The sequence below is a fragment of the Neomonachus schauinslandi genome, chromosome 5, assembly GCF_002201575.2.
Source record: "Neomonachus schauinslandi chromosome 5, ASM220157v2, whole genome shotgun sequence".
NCBI classification, from domain to species: Eukaryota; Metazoa; Chordata; class Mammalia; order Carnivora; family Phocidae; genus Neomonachus; species Neomonachus schauinslandi.
Genome location: NC_058407.1, coordinates 137,141,638 through 137,161,716, shown reverse-complemented (window position 1 = coordinate 137,161,716; position 20,079 = coordinate 137,141,638). Strand labels below are relative to the sequence as shown.

Below are 20,079 nucleotides of genomic sequence, written 5' to 3'. Positions count from 1 at the left end.
CCTGTACAGGCTCAGTATACTTCACCTCACCAGTGTTACGTACATGCTCAGTGTGTTACCTCAGTATACTTCATCTCACCAGCACTGGTGTACACACTCAGTATATTACCTTGGTATACTTAATCTCACCACTACTACACTACATACTTGGTAGACAAGAGATCATTAGGGTGGCATTATAAATATGGTGTGTAATGATGATTCATTATCAAATGCCTAAATGCTAGGTCATTGATAAATCCCTGAATCTGCATGTATCAGTATCAAGCCTCAAGCTGTAGACGTCCTCTTTGGTGTCTGCAAGAATTTGTGATGTCTCCATGAAATTAGCTTAACTGGGGGTGTGGAAACTGCATTAATATTCATACTTTATTTTTATGGATTTGGATTGTGCATTTTATTTTATTTTTTTAAAAGATTTTATTTATTTATTTGACAGAGAGAGACACAGCAAGAGAGGGAAACACAAGCAGGGAGAGTGGGAGAGGGAGAAGCAGGCTTCCCGCCGAGCAGGGAGCCTGATGTGGGGCTCGATCCCAGGACCCTGGGATCATGACCTGAGCCGAAAGGCAGACGCTTAACGTCTTTAAAAGCAAATATCTGTTTTCTGGTAATAGTTAACACTTGAAGTAAGGTATTAATGAGATCTTAAGAACAAGAGCATTAAGGTAGTAAAAATATAAAAGAGGTGGGTTGCTGATCAGATAGGAGGGACTCTGGCCTTCAGGAAGTACAATTCCTGATGCCCCAGTGTCTTTACGGCCACAGATTTCATAGTACAGACTGAGCAAAAACACTGGGATTTTTGAAGATGGGTTAAACTTTATTGTGGCTGTTTTATATTCCTGAGTGGAAATTGAACAATTATACCTTTGAAGAAAATGTCTAATGCTACTTTTGTAGGAATTCACTGTCAAGTTGTCAGGTCCCATTTTCCACGTGTGTTTGCTCTGCTTTGACGGACTAGATGGTTTTTGTTAAATTTCAGAGAGTCACTGGACCACACAGAAACATGGTAGCCAAAGTGGCGCTCAGTGTACCCGATCTTTCTTTCTATCCTTTGATTTTCCTTTCATCTTTGTCAGTTTGTACCTGCCCATGTTGTGAGAGGGTTAAGCTTGTGGCAGGGATGCTGAGTCAGTAAACACTCGTGACCCCACAGTGGTTTCATAGACTGGGAGACACTCTGGGGAGGCTCAAAAAAACTATGTTGGGTTGGGGATGGTGAGTTTTATTTTGAGCTTTAAAACATCTAAAGAAATATTTATTTCTGTGTAGGATCTATTCTATTGTTTTAATTGTTACATTCAAGAAAAAGATACGTGCTAACAGTTCCTTTCCTGGGAGAAGGGGTCATAATAACCTTGACATTCTAAGGGGATTTCAAGTATCTTTAAGGAAAGGCTTGTGGTTGATTTGTGTTTTTAAATAGTGTCAAAACTTCAAGTAAAACAATTTTTGTGATCTAATATGAAAGTAACCGAGCAAATTTAAATGTTCTTGCACTTAATGAGCAGAAAGTGTAGAGACTGGGACAAAGAACGTGGTTGCAGATCAGAATATCACTCCCCAGTCTCCTTTTCCATTAGTGTTTAGAAAGAGTACAGATTAACTAGACACACTCATGAGGAATTTTGAAGATAAGATGCCCAGAGCCAAATTTCAGTGCAGGTTGAAATAGTAGGTGGAAGCCATCCATTACTATCTAAACTTGAATATTTCTAGTATCTTATAGCGATCAGAAGACTTTTGTTTCTGTGTAAAATGAAAGCATTGAAAATGTCACTGAGAATTGGTCTCAGCAGCAGTTAGCTATTCAAGCAGCTTTATCTCCTATATCTATTTCCAGATATTTTAAGAAGGCAGTGATAGAAAGTTTTCTGTATTTAAAATAATTATATTAGCATTCATAGTAAATCTCAAGGATCTCACAACCCTGAGGATATTTCTTTGGAATGTCTGTCTTTCTAAAAATTAAACTGTACAGACAGGGTAGATTATTCTTGAAAAGTAGCCTCTGAATGTCAGGTTAACATTTTGCTTTGAAAAAATTCTAGTAACATACTGTTTTACACTCTTACAGGGAACTCTCATTCATTAAAAAAAGGGGGGGATTTAAAATTACTTCTTTCATAGTTATCTATAAAAAATTCAAGTAATTTAGAGGAGGATAAAGAAAAAATGACATTTCCAGAAATGCTAGGGCACAGCAGGTGGATGTCCTCACAGACCTCTCTCTGTGTGCGTGAGCACACGCATGTGTGCACATGCCCTCCCTTTGTCCTGTGACTGTGTAACTTCACATACGTGACTGAATGTAGCCAGTGTGCATCTATTCAGCACTGTCCCAGGTATCTTTAGTAGGGTGAGTCCTAGGTTATTCCCTACTGATGCACATTTCCATCATCCCCACTGTCCTGTCTGACCAGCAGTATCGGCCTGAAACTTACCTGTCAGGGGCCACGTCCCCCCCCATGCCCAGAACCGTGCTACACTCACGCTCTCATGAACAGTCTTCTCGCTATAATTTATTTCTGTATGCAAATGAAGTTTGTAATTTGTTATAGTCGAGTGTGTTTGGATTTTATATTCCTGAAATAGCCATTAATTTTTCAGGACAAAAATGAGAAAATCATAACTTTTAAGTGAAGGTAGCTTTTAAGATCTTATTTGCCTAGAAGATACATCTTTAAAACACAGTATAGTCAATCGCTTATAAACAATAGGTATTTATGTAATTCTGTCTGATCACTTTCACAGGATAAATTTATTGAAGTGGAATTCATAATTTAAAGGATGGGCACATTTTAATTTATGATAAAAATCACCAATTGCCCTCCAGAAGATTACACCTGTTTATACCAACATGAGTGTTTTCCAGTTTTCTGTCACCAGTGTGATAGGATACAAATGGATGTCTCATTTCAGTGTTGCTTCATTTTTACATAGTTTCCAAATCACAAAGTCACCTTATCTTTTGATGCTTTGGTCATTGAAGGCAGGCCTGCACGTGTGCGTTTGTGTCCCTGCATGGTGTGTGTGTGTGTGTGTGTGTGTGTGTTGTGTGCGCATGGATGTGGGACCAGGGGTTTCTTTGTGCATCTGTCTTGTATGTGCACATGTGTGTACGTGTGCACATGTCTGTTGCATGTGTGCAAACACGCAGTGCATGCCTGTGTGCATGTATGTGCAGGCGTGTTCTTTCCCACACATGCAGATGTCCATGTGTGTGCATGCACTGCGTGCTTTCTGCTGTGCTCCAGCTGGTAAACGTCAGGATAATGTTTGATAACTTTTCGAATGCTCTGTAATGTGTGGGCAAAGTAATGTGTTCTAAGGTCCCTGGACTACTGCTGAGCTTGCTGCATGCTGCCAGGCAGACCTCTCTGTGGGGGTGCAGGGTATCTCTCTCCGCTGCCCCGTGGGATCACTGGGCCCTTGAGCAGACCTTATGAGGCCCACGACCCAGATTTCTATTTGGCAGATAATGAAAATGAAGGCATTTCACTGCTTTAAACTAAAACTAAACCGGGACTCAGTGGCCATGAGGCGCCACCTGGAGTTTGATAGGTTGGCCCCAACGTGTGGGTATCGCTGAGTTCTGGGGGAGCCAAGTTGGAGTCACTTGCAATGTGGGACTTGTGCTTGCTGAGGTGGCTAAAGAAAAAACCATGATGAAAGCTATTTCTTGAAACTGGAGATAGAAATTTACTTCTGAATCCATTTTTCATTCTTTTCGGTGTGTTGGGAGTACAGTTTTTTTTTTTAATTACCAAAGTAGGCTGGTCACTCATTTAATGTTCAGAATGAAATAGAACAAAATGCTAAATGAAAATACTTTGAAAACACGTACTCCTCATGGTGTGTCGACTACGAGACTGTAATTGCCCTTGCTTTCTGGTCTGTTTCTCTCGGTTAATGTGGGAAATTTGTGAATATTTTCACCCTGAACATAGGTGAGTCAGGTTTTCCACCATATTAACAAATCTGGAATGGAGAGAAGTAGAAGCTTTTTGTTTTTGTTTGTTGTATGGTAGACAATCAGTATTAAAAAATACAAAATGAACATGAGCCAAATATTTTTTTACAGTTTTTAAAGCCAACTGGATCATATCATTTTTATACCAACAAAAAATAGAAAATTACTTTTAAAAAGATCTTTGAACCAAGTCCTTTATGAGGCTGTTGAGCTATTCATCACAGGCTTGACTATAGGAAAATGTGATGGGAATATTACTAAAGCCAAAGGGTTTTTAAAATTGGATATAGCATCTGACCTGGACCCAAACAAGAAAGAAAACCATACATTTTCTACATTGTCTTTCCATGATGAATTTAAAAACATTATGGCCAGAAAGCTTGGATATGGGTGTGAAGTGTTTTGAGTGGTGGTATATTTGTTCTTCCTGATGTATCTTTTGCTGAATAAGTTAATTTTAATTAAACCAAACCTTTACTTTTTACTCTGAGAGATTAAGAGATAATAGTTGAGCTGGTTTCTACATCAGGATGATTCCAACTTAATCTAGATACATAAATGCTCATATGTGTTTCCAGTATTGATGAACTTAAAATACTTAGAGAGTGGGCACAGTTTTCTTCTATTGTCTCTGCAAATGTCTGGGGGGGCGTGGAGAGGGAGGCAGATAGTATTCCTGTGGCTGACAGCTTCATGAAGCAGAGAATAAGAGATACTCGTTCCCCGACCGAAAACAGAGACTTGTAACTTATTTTCAGAAGAGAATGGAGAGGCATATCCCACCGAGGATACCCGTGGCCTCTGTGTTTCAGATCTCGTTCTTTAGTGTTGTATAGAAGGGGGAAGGAACAGGTCGACACAGGACCTGTGTCCCAGGAAATTTCCTGAATATCCCTTTCCTATCCCCCAATCTTTGTAACGCGCAGAGGAGCCCAGAGGCCCCCACAGGGCATTTGATGTTGAAGGATAAACTTCCTGATGTGCACAGCACCCCCCTCTCTCTAGTTAGTACTTTATTATTATTTTTTAATTGTATTTATTTATTTGACAGAGAGAGAGAGAGAGTATGAGCAGGGGGAGGGGCAGAGGCAGAGGGAGAAGCAGGCTTCCCGCTGAGCAGGGAGCCCGATGTGGGGCTCGATCCCAGGACCCCGGGATCATGACCTGAGCCGAAGGCAGACGCTTCCCCGGCTGAGTCCCCTGGACCCCCTAGCCGGTACTTTAGCAATGTCTTTGTGAGTACGTGGATGTAGTGGATGTAGAAACACTGCCACTCCTGACCGTACTAGTCACTTTGTGTGGAATTAATCTGAGCCTGTGCTTTGATAGACTGGATGCTACATGCCGATTGTATCATCTGAACTTAGGCAAAACTCGTCGACCTCAGTCAGATAGGAAGGAGTTGACTTCGTAAACATTAATACAGATACAGCGGGAGTACCATTCCATGCTGTTTGTGAATCAGGATGAGAAGTCTGGAAACCCTGTACTGGTGATTTTGGACCCACTTCCCAGCTGGGGAGTAGCTTGTGATCAAGTTGTGTTTGTCAACATGTTTCCAAGAACCCTCCTGAATTGCCCTCCGAACTCCAACATTTACCTGTGACTAAGAAGTCATAACCGTGACTGCTTACGGGAGGTTTTTTAAAACTTAAATTGAAATTCCTTTAACTTAAGTATTTAAAAAAAAAAAAAAAAAAAGCTGTTACCAGAAAGCCAAGTGCACATGGCTGTGGGATTTAGGATGGAGCCACGGGGGACCCACGTGGTTAAATGCGGTGCGTTGCACAAGCATACGTGGGTAAGCTGCGTTTTCGCCCAGTCACACTGTCGGTAGATGTGGTGCTCTGCCCTTCAGTCGTGCAGAGGAGAGGTAACGTCAGGGTGTTGGTACTGGGAAGGGGGGTGAAAAAGACTGAACACAGGTATATTTTTAGAAAATTATCCTAGTAAGTGATTGTCATTAAGGGGCTCCGGGGCTTCCGTGGTGCAGAAGGAGAAGTGGCTGGACTTCAAGCCCCTTGCCCCGGGCCAGCTCTGCTGTGCAAGTCTCATACCGGGGTTTCCTATAAATGGTGACTCTTCATACTCCATCATTACCCGTGGCTACGCAGGATACTGTAGAGCTGCTGGTTGCCATGACAGCACGGGCAGTTTGTGTGCAGATAACATTCATCATGAGTCTTTTCTGTTGTGTGATTACAGATAGTTATGGAGGAGAGCTTGGAGCTTCCTGATTCCTCAAGTACCGTAGGTAATTTATAGGCAGATGTGGTTCTTCCTGCAGCAACACTCGAGGCCCCTTGCACCACAGTCACCTGGGTGTTGTTGAGAACACAGCCTTGGGGCCCAGGACTTTCCAGCCGGTGACTTAGACGTCTGTGGGCTCACAAACATTGACAGGAGCCTTGATGCTTGGAGGCCAAGGTGCTATTTAGGTGTCAGCTGGGACTGAAGCGGTTTACATGCCACAATTGAACAAAGCAGCAGAGAGTGGCCAGAGTATGCTAACCAGCTGGCTTCTGAACAACTGTTTCACACTTGGAAGGATTTCCTGTGGTTGAGTTCAGCTGTATGGAATATTTTCTCTAGTCGGCAGCGAAGTCAGTGATGACTGCTAGCAGTTCTTCCGCTAGTATTTATTGAGCACTTACTGTGTTGCCACATACTGGACAAGGCCCTGGCGAAGAGCGGGCTGAGCTGGACCCTTGGGGTCCCTGTTTTCACAGAACACAGAGTCTGTTCCAGGGGTTGGCAAACTCTGGCCCATGGGTCAAGTCAGGCCCGTCAGCTTGCATCCTGTTCACGAGTTTAGAATGGGTTTTGCGTTTTCAAATGGTTGAAGAAAAATCAAGGAGAGGAATAGTATTTTGTGACATGTGAAAATCATAAGAAGTTCAGATTTCGGCATCCCAAAATGTTGCAAGAACACAGCCATGCTTGTGCGCTGTACGTGCTAACCTGTGACTTCCTCTCAGTTCAGTAGGAGAGTTGAGTGGTGCAGGCATCTACCTTGTGTCCTCAGAGCCTAAAATATTTAGCATCTGGCCCTTCACCGAGGTTTGTCGACTGCTGCTCTATCCCTGTGGCAGGAAGAATTCCCTGGATATTGGGGATCCCCAGGAGAGTCTGACACCCTTTTGTGTAATCACAGACTGGGGGACATGGATTTGGTCAACTCTAGCAGCACAGATCTGGGATCTATGGAGAAGACTCCTGGACCTCTGATTGCACACTTGTTTCATTGGGTACTAGGTATGCTGGGATGCTGTTTCCACAAGCTCATTTTTTGCTAAAATACATTTCTGCGGCTGAAAAAGCTGGGTCTCTAAGGAACATTGAAAATTCCAGGCCACTCAGTCCTGAGTGTTTATTCCTGTCATGGTGCTTGGGCATCCCTGTCAGTAATCAGCTGGGCATCAAAGGTTACTCATACCTTCTTTCAGCCAAAACCACAGTAAGGTCCTGAGTGCGGCTGAATTACCTGATTCATGTTTTCTCTGTGTCATCCACCTAGCCTCATTCAGTTTGCTCAGACCCAGCAGTTGTTGGTGGTGGTGGGAAGAATCCCTTAATCAAGAAGATGTTTAAGATTTTCTATTATTTTTCCCCATAAGGAAAGCAGCCCCTTGGGCATCTGTCGTGTGTTTGACAGCATCTTACTTTAGTCTCACATTTGTAACACACCTTCAGCCGTGTGATTATTGTCCTTTGAAAATGGTTACAACAACTTTGGCCATGTGATGCAGAGGCTCTCCCAATTATTTGTAGACATTGACCAAAATTATCCCTATGCTGCCGGGTGATGGGAACAGTTACCAGAACTCACTGGGCTGTATCTGAGCCGCACACGGTCGCAGAGAGGCCTTTCTTGAGAGGTCCTGCGTCCTGCAAGTAGACAATGCATACAGGTCTTCAAAGCCTGAGAAAGAATTGGGTCTGAAATAGCCTGCAGATATTTAAAAGCTTTATTTTTGTTTTTCTGACCTTGCTGTTAAGAGCAATCTGCTTCTTTATGTTATAAACAGAATAGCATTTAATTTCTGTTCAAGTGGCTTTTTCTCAAGCCACTTTCAGTGTCTTGGTTTGGCTGACAGGCACAATTGAAACAGTGTGTGGATGTCACCTAGGAAATCCCGAGTCTCACGGTGCCGCCCTGACCAGAGGCTGCAATGCTTCATTCATTTCTTCAGTGAAATACTAAATCTCTAAATTGTAACAGGGAAGTGTCAGAAAGCAAGCCCATAAGGTTAGCAAGTGTGGGAGCATCTTATGGCAAACGTTTGGTCTTGAGGAACTGTAGGGAGAGGCCACATGTGTTCAGGGTCTCTTGTTGGTGTGAGCTCCCCCAGCGGGGCCCACGGCCTGCAGGTGTGGGAAGGAGGCACCTGCCACCCCCTGGGAGTGCCTAGGGCAGCCAAGGTCTCCAGGCACAGAACCCTGTGCTGTCCAGACACCTGCAGGAGGACCCATGTTTGTCACCAGATTTTGAATCGATTTATTTTCTAAGTCTCTAAACAAACAAACAAAAGGGGTTAGATTCTGACAAAGAGTGAAGTACTTCATAGGCTGATGTTGAGAGCACAGAGAGGGAAAACCATCTTCCTGCACAAATGTGGAATCCCCAGTCGCTGGGAGAGGGCCGTTGTCCCGGAGTCCCCACTCCACACTCCTCTCTTTAAGGGCGCCCCGGGTTGAGCTGCAGGTATTTAAAGGGAGACCCAGAGGCGAGAGTATTCCTGCTCTGCTTCCTTGAGGGAAGGTCGAATAATACGTAGTGAGCACTGAAATTATGCTTTGTTACGTGAAGTGTTGGTTGTCTAGGTCCCGTAAATTGTATGTCACCTGTTAAAACAACCCTAACCCTGTGGATGGTTTTACAAGACTTGTAACCTGATAGAGGTTGATGTTTTATTTGAATTTACACAGATTTGTGATTTAATGATCAGACTGATATTTGGGATCAGCAGTTTTAGTAGCACATCCAAAATATTTTGGAGTTAACGTGATAGAGCATGGAGCTGGAAGCTTTTGTTTTTATTCTCTCTTTTTAGGAGAATATAAGTTTCCCAGGGGGTGAAAAAAACTGCAGCCTTCTTGGCCTTTAACCCCTTCTCTTCCCCGATTCCAACAGTCCGTCAAGGTGCTCATTTATGTAGAAAGCAGTGCATGGCAGGATGTCCATGTTGCAAGAACGTTTGCCCCAAATCAGGAATAGCTGACCCCGAGAGTCCTGTGCACACTCGCCGTGTGCATGCAGATGCACAAGTGTCCTTCTCAGTGGTGCTGGGTTTCGGGAGGGAGCCGCTGTAGTTCCCACGTGTGGCTGTGGGTCTTGTGAAAAATGAGGGTCCACAAGCTACACCAGAGTTGTGCCCCCCCCCCCCCGCCAAAGACTCTAAACCTGGAGTCCAGGAAAGGTCCTCACGTGGTAAGCTCCACACCTGCACCAGGGTGCTTGGTCTTGGCCATGTGTCCCAGCCAACTGAGGAACGAGCGGATGCGTGAGTGAACAAAGAGATACAGAGCACAGGGACCTTCCCTCAGAAATCTCAGCTCGTGTGCTCGCTGGTTGAAGCCCAAGCTGCGTTTCCCAGAAGTTCACCAGTGTCTCTGGGTATGGACAGGCTTGAAAACTGCTCTGTTACTGGTATCACTTAGAAGCTGTGTGCACAGTGGCGCCTTGGTGGCTCAGTCGTTAAGTGTCTGCCTTCGGCTCAGGTCATGATCCCAGGATCCTGGGATCGAGTCCCACATCGGGCTCCCTGCTCAGCGGGAAGCCTGCTTCTCCCTCCCCCCACTCCCCCTGCTTATGTTCCCTCTCTCGCTGTGTTTCTCTCTGTCAAATAAATAAATAAAATCTTTAAAAAAAAAAAAACAAAAAACTGTGTGCACAGGTCATACATTAGTCGAGCACAACAGAAGCAGTAATTGTGTCAGAGTCCAGGTGAGAAGTGGAAAGAAGGGGCCAGGGTTATTTTTTATTATTTTTCTAAATTTTATTTTAAGTCATCTCTGCACGCATCATGGGGCTCAAACTCACAACCCCAAGATCAAGAGTTGCATGCTCTTCTGACTGAGCCAGCCAGGCACCCTGGGAAGGGACCACATCTCCAGGAAAGAACGTGTTTGTCCATTTTCCATTCAGATAACGTCGTGTGTGTGGGGGTGATCAGTTCACTCATGCCACAGTGAAGAATTCTTAGTTACCTGAGAAATGTTTGCTCCTTCCTCCAGTCTGTGACCATAGTAGGATGACTTCCTGCATGTACAGCTCTTTGGGAGCAGTGACTCCAGTGGGCAGAGGCCCGTCCTCTGGGGGCCCAAGGGGGTGAAGGCTTGGGACATCCTGGCCACAGCTAGTCAGTCGTGTGAGGTGCTGCCTCTGTAGGGTAGGGGTCTGCTGGGAGGCCTCAGCCTCGACAGAGGAAACGGGACATTCATCTTTGTTTGCTCGCTGTCTAGGAAAGACGTGAAAGGGAGAATCCTGTCTTTTTCTCTTCACGTGAATTTAGATTTTCTGAGACATAAATTGAAAAACTTAATTAGCTCTTTAGGTCAGGCTGATAGAAATTGGAGTTCTTAACTGCACAGACTCCATAACCCTTGAAAACAGATAAGCAGGTGTGCAGCTGTACTGTAGAATTCATAGATGACATGGACTTCAGTAACCTTTTAAATGAAGAATAATGTATGTTGAAATTTACCCTTCAATATTACTAATTTAAAATGTTCCCTAAAGGGTTTTGGACAACTTTTTTTTTTTTTTTTTTTTGGTAAAACAAGTGATTCTACATCATGTCATTATTATGTCATCATTTGTTTTATCTGAAAATGGTTGAAGTTCTGAATATCAAGAAAAAATGCATAATTCTCTAAGGTATTATGTCAAATACAACAACTTCCATTTTATTGTCACATTAAATGCTATGCACGTTTCAAAGATTTCTTTGTATCAAATACGTTGGAAATAGTGCATCTTTTGATAGTCTTTGCATACTGTAATCTTTTATGTATAAAAGTCTTTTACATGAATACAGACCTGTAAATAATCACATTTTTATATCTGGCCTTTTCTATTTTTAACAGAGCATCAAGAAGAAAAACACAAACAAACAGGAGATGAGCACATACTTGCGGTTCATCGTCTCCCGCATGAAGGAGAGGGTAAGTCCTACAGAGGGTCTCAGGACCTCCCAGAGTGTGCTCCAGTCCTGTCCCTTCCTGACCAGGGAGTAAGGGACACGGAACCACTTACAGCAGCATGAAGGGTGCAGAATGCTGCCGCCGAAGCTCCTTTGTACATAAGAGGCTTGTTTTGATGGGCATTTCTTTAGCTGCGTTAGATTAGATCGTCACTGCTTCTCTCTGCTGATACATTTCTATTGGTTCATCTTTTATTTTTCAAAACCTTTAATTGAAGTGTAGTGGGCATGCAGTATTCTATTAGTGGCAGGTGTACAACACCATGATTTGACATTTGTCTACATAACTCAATGCTCCCCACTAAGAATAGTCACACAGTGTCATGACAGTGTTATTAGCTGTGTTCCCTATGATGCCCTGTTTGTCCTTGTGACTTAACCTATTTTACAAGTGGAGGTTTGCACCTATTCCTGTCCATCCCTGACCCTCCCCTTCTCTGGCAACCACCAGTTCTCTGTATTTAAGAGTCTGTTTCTTTTGGTTGGTTGGTTGGTTGGTTGGTTGGTAGGTTGTTTAGATCCCATGTACAGGTGAAATCATATGGTATTTGTCTTTCTCTGACTGGCTTATTCCGCTTAGTATAACACCCTCTAAAAACACCTTCTAATTCTATCAGTGTCAATGCAAATGGTAGGTATTCATCCTTTCTGATGGCTGAGTAATATTCCATTGTATATATGGACCACATCTTCTTTATCCATTCATCTGTTGAAGGGCATCTCGGCTTCTTCCACAGTTTGGCTATTGTGAACATTGCTGCTATGAACATTGAGGGGCATGTGCCTCTTCTTTTCACTACATCTGTATCTTTGGGGTAAATATCTAGTAGTGCAGTCGCTGGATCATAGGGTAGCTCTATTTTTAATGTCTTAAGGAACCTCCATACTGTTTTCCAGAGTGGCTGCACCAGCTTATATTCCCGCCAACAGTGTAGGAGGGTTCCCCTTTCTCCGCATCCCTGCCAACATTTGTTGTTCCCTGTCTTGTTAATTTTAGCTATTCTAACTGGTGTAAAGTGGTATCTCCTTATGGTTTTGATTTGAATTTCCCTGATGGCTAATGATGTGGAGCATTTTTTCATGTGTCTATTAGCCATTTGGATGTCTTCTTTTAAGAAATGTCTGTTCATGTCTTCTGCCCATTTCTTAACTGGATTACTTGTTTTTTTGGGTGTTGAGTTTGATAAGTTCTTTATAGATTTTGGATACTAATTCTTTATCAGATATGTCATTTGGAAATATCTTCTCCCATTCTGTGGGTTGCCTCTTTGTTTTGTTGACTGTTTCCTTTGCTGTGCAGAAGATTTTTACCTTGATGAAGTCCCAAAAGTTCATTTTTGCTTTTGTTTCCCTTGCCTCAGGGGACATATCCAAAAAATATTGCGAAGTTGATGTGCAAAAGTTTACTGCCTATGTTTTCTTCCAGGATTTATATAATTTCAGATCTCACATTTGGGTCTTTACTCCATTTTGAGTTTATGTTTATATGTGGTGTAAGAAAGTGTCCAATTTTGGGGCACCTGGGTGGCTCAGTCGGTTAAGCGTCTGCCTTCGGCTCAGGTCATGATCCCAGGGTCCTGGGATCAAGCCCTGCATCGGGCTCCCTGTTTGGCGGGAAGCCTGCTTCTCCCTCTCCCACTCCCCCTGCTTGTGTTCCCTCTCTCACTGTGTCTCTCTCTGTCAAATAAATAAATAAAATCTTCAAAAAAAAAAGAAGTGTCCAATTTTCCCAGCACCCTTTAATAATGCTCCACATCATTAGCCATCAGGGAAATTCAAATTCACATCAAAAGTGGTCCTTTCGTCCTTCTCCCTATTGTATATTCCTGCCTCCTTTGTTGTAGAAACATTAATATTTTTACATTTTTAATTCCATTTATCAAAATGAACATTTTCATCGATACTGTCTAAAACGAAGTGGAATTTTCCAAAATGTTCTTTCTATCAAAACCCTAAAAATGTCACATTAAACTATATAGTACATGCACATTTTTCTGGTAAGTTCTATTGTTGAGAAATTTTCACTTGTCTCTCTCGGGCTGTGTTTGAAAGTGATGTATCTGCTGACCTTTCAGGCGATAGACCTTAATAAGAAGGGCAAGGACAACAAGCACCCAATGTATCGGAGGCTGGTGCACTCGGCGGTCGACGTCCCCACCATACAGGAGGTAAAGCCAGGCCCTTGGTCCTGTTTCCGATACACCCAGAGCTCCCAGGTGACTCAGCAGCTCCCAACTGCACATGATGCTGGTGCCATTCCTCCCTGAGGGAGTGCCTGCCCATCCTCTTCCTAAAACATAAGCGGCAGGGCCCCTGTCGGGGGCATTGCTGCTGCATAGATGCCGTGTACCTGCTCTGTGCACACATCGGGCGTCCTTGGTGAACGGCCTGGTGTGAAGCCCCCTGTCGCTTCTTGAGAGGCCGTGTAGTCGGGTCAACTTAATGTTTCAGATTCGAGGATTCCCATCTGGACGTGGTTTCTTAGCTTGAGCATCTGCTACTCAGAGGCTCTGTCAAGGAAACATTAGAGCATAGGACTAGAGTCCTGGGAAGCAATGAAATGAACCTGAACACACAAAGATTGTAACCAGAAAACTTAACTATTCTTAGAGTTCTTAATTTTACCTTTCCTAGCCAAGGATTGTTGATGGGTTTGTTAATATGTAATTATAAGTTGCAATAAAATCCAGTTAAAACATTTAACATGTTTCTAGTTAGGGTTGCTGAATTACTAATTCTGTACTTGACGTGTCATTTTGAATGTAAGACCTTGTGGTTGGCCATAATAGTTTATAGGGAGACCATAGGAATAATTCTAAGTCATTTTACAAGTTTCTTAATCCCTTGGCCGCTGGGAAAGACTGAAGGGGTAGTAGTTCAGTAGAAGAGGGGAAATGAAGTTTGGTCCCTATAAAGTGGCCAGCAGAGCCTGGAACAAAACAAGGAGTTTTCACGTTTTCACCTGACCTCCTGCCCCCAGGTTTCGTGTCCTCAAGCAAAGCCTGTTTTCCTAGACCCTAATGTCCTGAGGACACTGAAGAGCCCAGCTGCCCTTCCTGCCCCCCTCATGCCCCCACCTTTGCTCGGCTTCTTCTTCTCCTGAGGGCACCTCCATGCTTCCCCTAGTCGGGTCCTGTCTGATCGTAGAGAACACCAGCTGGGCTGACGGTGTCTTAGCTTTGTGCTTAGCAAGTGCCGTCCATGAACAAACAGCATTGTAAGGAAAAGAAAGAGGAAGACATGACTTTGTATCTTCAGGAGCTTGCAGTATAGACCAAAGTCGAGGCCACGATGGTGCAAACGTTGGAAATCACAGAGTTGCTTTGAGAATGCTGGTTGTGTATCAGATCACCAGGGAGCTGTAGACCACACCAGTGCCTGGGCGGACCGAGCCCAGGGCAATCAGAAATTCAGAGTGGGGCTCAGATGTCAGTATTTGTCAGTAGGCCCCGTGACCATCGATGGCACACAGGGGCAAGCACCTCCAGCAGGGGGCATCCTGCAAGCCTTCTCGAAGAAAGGACAACTGGAGTGGGTCTCGGAGGATTTCAACAGAAAGGCGGGATCTTAGCTATTCTTTAAAGGCCTTTGTAGTCTACATTATTTTCAAGCTGATTTCCTAAAAGTATCACCAAGATAAGAAAATGCCTCCCTGCTACTTCTAAATAACTTTGCCATACCCTTCTTCCAAAAACTTTGCCTCCCCTGCAAAAACCCCTCAAATTCCCTCCATAATCCTTCTCTCTGGCAGCTGAAGGCAAAGCAACAGAGAGCCCAGTGATGGAAATCCTTCGTATACAGCGTCTAGTGTAGGAGGAACCCTTGCGTGGCATGCACCTAGGACCTTATTTTAAAGTTATTTATAATTCAGTTCCCAGTCCCACTTCAGAATTATAAATGTGTCTTCTTCGTGGTCATGGTAAAGCGTCACAGAGGCTAACAGTGGTTGTCTTTTTTCAGTCTTTGTACAGTGTGTTGTACAGATGGTAGGTGTGTAGTTCGGGTCTCCCTAGCGCACTGAGCAGAGCTCCCCTTCGTCACAGCGCTCAGAAGCAGTGTGTTTTCATCGCCGCAGAATGAGAGGTGCACGTGGCAGGCGGAGCTCAGCCGGCAGCTTAGCGGGGTGGGCGGGGGCCGCCTGACCGTGATATTCCAGCTGCAGGTGGGCTTGTCCAGGTCCTCACATGTGTCCCTTCCATGCTGTGGGACATGGGAGCGGTCATAGTGTCCTGGAAAGTTCTGCTGTGTCCCCGTGCTCTAACCCTGTCTGTGTAATACTAGACTCTGTCGCCCTCTGCAGAAGGTGAATGAAGGAAAGTACCGAAGTTACGAAGAATTCAAAGCGGACGCTCAGCTGCTTCTGCACAACACCGTGATTTTCTATGGAGGTTGAATGGTTTTTCTTTTCTGTGCATGTTTCTCCATACCATTTACGTTCCGTGTCGGGAAATACCTTTGACAGAACATACATTCAAAACATTAATACTTTATTGATTTCTAAGTAATAATGTCAGGGTCTCAACTCAAAAATATTTGGTAATGTGGTTTTGGCTTATAAAAGTGGCCCAGAACTCCACAGTAAATGATGAAAACGTTATTCCTTATAGTTTTAGACATAAACTTAGTTGAGGGGCTTTTTAAAGCACTTTGATTAATTAATGTCCCATCATTCCAAGGGAAAGAAAGAGGCCGTCTGGACCTAGAGGTTCAGTGCTCTCTTGAAAGCACCATGAAAGCTGCCCGTAAAATGTTGTTTTGCTGCCTGAACTTTATTTAAAATAGACATCTTTGTTTAAAATGGTACCTGTCCACTTGTGTCTCCCTGAAAGAAGATGTAAATATATTACTTGGGGCCGTCTTGCGTTTCTAGATTACTGGTAATAGGTCATCTCTGCCTTTAATTACAGCAGACAGTGAGCAGGCGGACATAGCACGGATGCTGTACAAGGACACCTGTCACGAGGTACCGCCCACCCCCCACAGTGCGACACCGGCTGCTCTCCAGAGTTCCACTCTCACAAGCCTTCAGCTTTGCCATTTCCCTTAAATATAGTTTTGTTTCCATGTCTGACATACATGGAAATAATGCTGCCAGAAATCCTGGGAGTTAGATCTAGTTGTTAAGTAACTTCTACGAAGAAAGTTTGTTTCCTCTTCTGTAACTGCTCTCAAGGGTGTTGGTTACATGAGGCAGGCAGGTGTGTGGCACTGGGCAGACACTCAATAAATGTTAGCCTCTTTTTTATTTTTACGGTGAAGTGTAGTTGACATACGTTGTTGTGGTAATGTCAGGCTTCCAAGTCCACCCATCACTTACCGCTCATCTGGACAAGCGTAGTGCTTCCCGCACCACACAGCGTCATTACACTGGGACCGACAGCATCCCTGCTCATCCCTGAGACTGACTAACTTTATGGCTGATGGGGCCCCCCCCACCCCCCCTCCCCTCTGGCAACCACTGGTTTGTTCTCTGTGTTCATGAGTTGCTTTTATTTTTGTTGTTTGGTTGGTTGGTTTTTCAGATTCCACATATGAGTAAAATCACATGGTATTTGTCTTTCTCTGACTGACTTATTTCACTTAGTATAAGACTCTCTAGTTCCATCCATGTTGTTGCAAATGGCAAGATTTCATTCTTTTTGATGGCTGCGTAATATTCCATTGTGTATATACCACCTCTTCTTTATTCATTCATCAGTGGACATATGGGCTGTCTCCATAGTTTCGCTATTGTAAATAACACTGCTATAAACATCAGGGTGCATGTGCCCCTTTGAATTAGTGTTTTTGTTTCCTTTGGGTAAATATCTACTAGTGCAATTCCTGGATCACAGGGTAGTTCTATTTTTAACTTTTTGAGGAAACTCCATACTGTTTTCCAGAGTCGCTGCACCAGCTTGCATTCCCACCAACAGTGTAGGAGGGTTCCCCTTTTTCCGCATCCTCACCAACATCTGTCGTTTCCTGACTTGTTATCTCATTGTGGTTTTGATTTGTATTTCCCTGATGTCGAATGATACTTAGCATTTTTTCATGTGTCTGTTGGCCATTTGTATGTCTTCTTTGAAGAAGTGTCTGTTTATGTTTTCTGCCCATTTCTTGACTGGATTATTTGTTTTTTGGATGTTGCGTCTGAGAAGTTCTTTATGCATGTTGGATACTAGCCCTTTATCTGGTAAGACATTTGCGAATATTTTCTCCCATTCCGTCGGTTGACTTTTAGTTTTGTTGACCTTTTCCTTTGCTGTGCAGAAGCTTTTTATCTTGATGATCCCAGTAGTTCATTCTTGCTTTTATTTCCCTTGCCTTGGAGACATGTCTAGCAAGAAGTTGCTGCAGCTGAGGTCAAAGAGGTTGTTGCCTGTGTTCTTTAAGATTTTGATGGATTCCTGTCTCACATTGAGGTCTTTAATCCATTTTGAGTCTATTTTTGTGTGTGGTATGAGGAAGTGGTCCATTTTCATTCTTCTGCATGTGGCTGTCCAGTTTTCCCAACACCATTTGTTGAAGAGACTGTCTTTTTTCCATTGGATATTCTTTCCTGCTTTGTCGAAGATTAGTAGACCATAGAGTTGAGGGTCCATTTCTGGGCTGTCTCTTCTCTGTGTCATTGATCTGTGTGTCTGTTTTTGTGTCAGTACCATACTGTGTTGGTGATCACAGCTTTGTAATAGAGCTTGAATAGTTTTGTTTCCACGTCTGATATACGTGGAAATAATGCTGCCAGAAATCCTGGGAGTTAGATATAGTTGTTAAGTAACTTCTACAAAGAAAGTTTGTTTCCTCTTCTGTAACTGCTCTTGTGATGCCACCAGCTTTGCTTTTCTTTTTCAGTATTACTTTGCCTATTCAGGGTCTTTTGTGGTTCCATACAAATTTTAGGATTGTTTGTCCTAGCTCTGTGAAAAATGCTGGTGGTATTTTGCTAGGGATTGCTTTAAATGCGTAGATTGCTAATATTTTCACAATATTTGTTCTCCCAATCCATGAACATGGAATGCCTTTCCATTTCTTTGTGTCATCTTCAATTTCTCTTATCAGTGTTTTATAGTTTTCAGAGTGTACAGTCTTTGGAAGAATGTCTGTTTAGTACCTCTGTTCATTTTTAATTGGATTTTTTTTTTTTTTGGTTTTGAGGTGTGGTAGTTCTTTATGTATTTTGGATATTAACTCCTTATTGGATATATCATTTGCAAATATCTTCTCCCATTCATTAGGTTGCCTTTTTGTTTTGTTGATTGTTTCCTTCACTGTGCAGAAATGTTACCTCTTTAAATGAAAGATTCACGTTTGAGTTCCTATATAGATTTTACAGGCAAAAAAACCCAGACCACAAAGTTCTTATTTATACAATAAATGAATTATATATTAGGGAACGTCTTTTTAATTGGACACATTCACATGAAACCATACTGAATCTTGCAAAATTGTCTTAATTTATATAAAAACTTTTGTTTCTTGATTTCAAGTTTGACCTTTGTTTTTTTCTTTCATTCAACAAATATTTATTAAGTGTCTGCTCTGTGCTATGCAATGTGTTAGGGATAAAGTGGTGGTCAAGGTACTGCTTTCTGCTCATGGGGCTTTACTCTGAAGAAAGACTCAAAAAAGAAACAGACAAAATACATGTCTTTACAAGTTGTGAAAGAGTGTTAGGAAGGCAAACAAGGTCTGAGCAGAGAATGAGGAACGAGGCAGTGTAAGAACTGCTGCTGTCGGTACTGGCTATTTATGATGGGCAGGTCAGCCCGACCTGTCTGAGGACATAGCATTTCATGTGAGGGCTGACCGGTGGGACAGCAGGGGCCAGGCTGGGAGCATAGGTCAGACATGCAGGTGGTATGAACGGGAGAGTGGCTGCTATCCCAGTATTTATTGAAAAATGAAATGGTTAAGCTTAGGAAGAAAATGCAAGACTGATGATGCACATGAGAGAGAATGTTAATTACACGGATCTGTTTTATATAGTTGAATGTTCATGTTTTATGTAGGCTAAAATAGTTGCTTTTCTTTTCTAGCTGGATGAACTACAGCTTTGCAAGAATTGCTTCTATTTGTCAAATGCTCGTCCTGACAATTGGTTCTGCTATCCTTGTGTATGTGAAATTTTGTGATTTTCTGTTTTTTACCTCTTAAGTGTGTGATGTACTATTCTAAGGAAGTTTATTTCCAGTTTGCTCAAGGGTTACAATCCTTCTGAGATATTTTTCTATCATAGTGTATGTGGTTTTAATGAGCATAAAACCTGAAACACAGGGTTAACAACTTGGCATCATTATCCATTTCTGACTTTAAAATGAGGAACTTAAGAATAAACTCTGGGTCCCTTAATATATAACGAAGTGAATTTCTGCCTTTTCCCTCATTCTTTCACAAGAAGGATAAGGCTTTGTGTATGCCTGTAGTTGTGTGCTATCTCCTGGAGTGACATGATTTCAGGAAGGGTGCTCGCTCCCTGTGATTGGAGGGACAGCAGCCAGGCCCTGGGCGCCAGGGGCCGCCTCTTCAGGACCTCACTGTGCTTCCCAGGCACTTGGGCGTCTCTCTGATTCAGTAAGCCTGGAGGAGGGCCTCACACTCCCATTCCTAACCGGCTCCAAGGCATTGGTCTGCACCTCCCAGCGCAGTGAGGACATGGTGTTTACCACTGTTACTCACATGCCTCGGCTGGCCGTGGGGACTGCCTTGTCCATAAGTGCTGCAGGCTGTCTCTTCTAAGAGCTGAGGGTCCACATCGCTCCTTTTATGCAGATTGCAGTTTTTTGGTATATTTCTTAAAGGCAGAATCAATCTGAGAAAAAGTTCTATGGGTTTAGGAGTTAAAAAAAAAAAATGCTTTCGAGATAATGGACTATACTTACTAGGTTGTTTATTACTAATGATGTACTTGTATTT

The 20,079-nt window shown here is 43.1% G+C and overlaps 1 protein-coding gene across 9 annotated transcripts in view; it reads left to right on the top strand.

The window, feature by feature from the left end:
• ZMYND11 (zinc finger MYND-type containing 11) overlaps nucleotides 1-20,079 on the top strand; it is a 72,767-nt gene that overhangs the window by 37,894 nt on the left and 14,794 nt on the right. For 3 of the 9 annotated variants that reach the window (XM_021690898.1, XM_044915559.1, XM_044915557.1), the window contains 5 exons: nucleotides 11,069-11,146; nucleotides 13,260-13,352; nucleotides 15,485-15,572; nucleotides 16,092-16,147; nucleotides 19,203-19,280. In XM_021690898.1, coding sequence (XP_021546573.1) covers nucleotides 11,069-11,146; nucleotides 13,260-13,352; nucleotides 15,485-15,572; nucleotides 16,092-16,147; nucleotides 19,203-19,280 — 393 coding nt within the window. The remainder of the gene's footprint in view (nucleotides 1-11,068; nucleotides 11,147-13,259; nucleotides 13,353-15,484; nucleotides 15,573-16,091; nucleotides 16,148-19,202; nucleotides 19,281-20,079) is intronic. The other 6 variants (XM_044915560.1, XM_021690899.1, XM_044915562.1 and 3 more) reach the window with 4 other exon arrangements.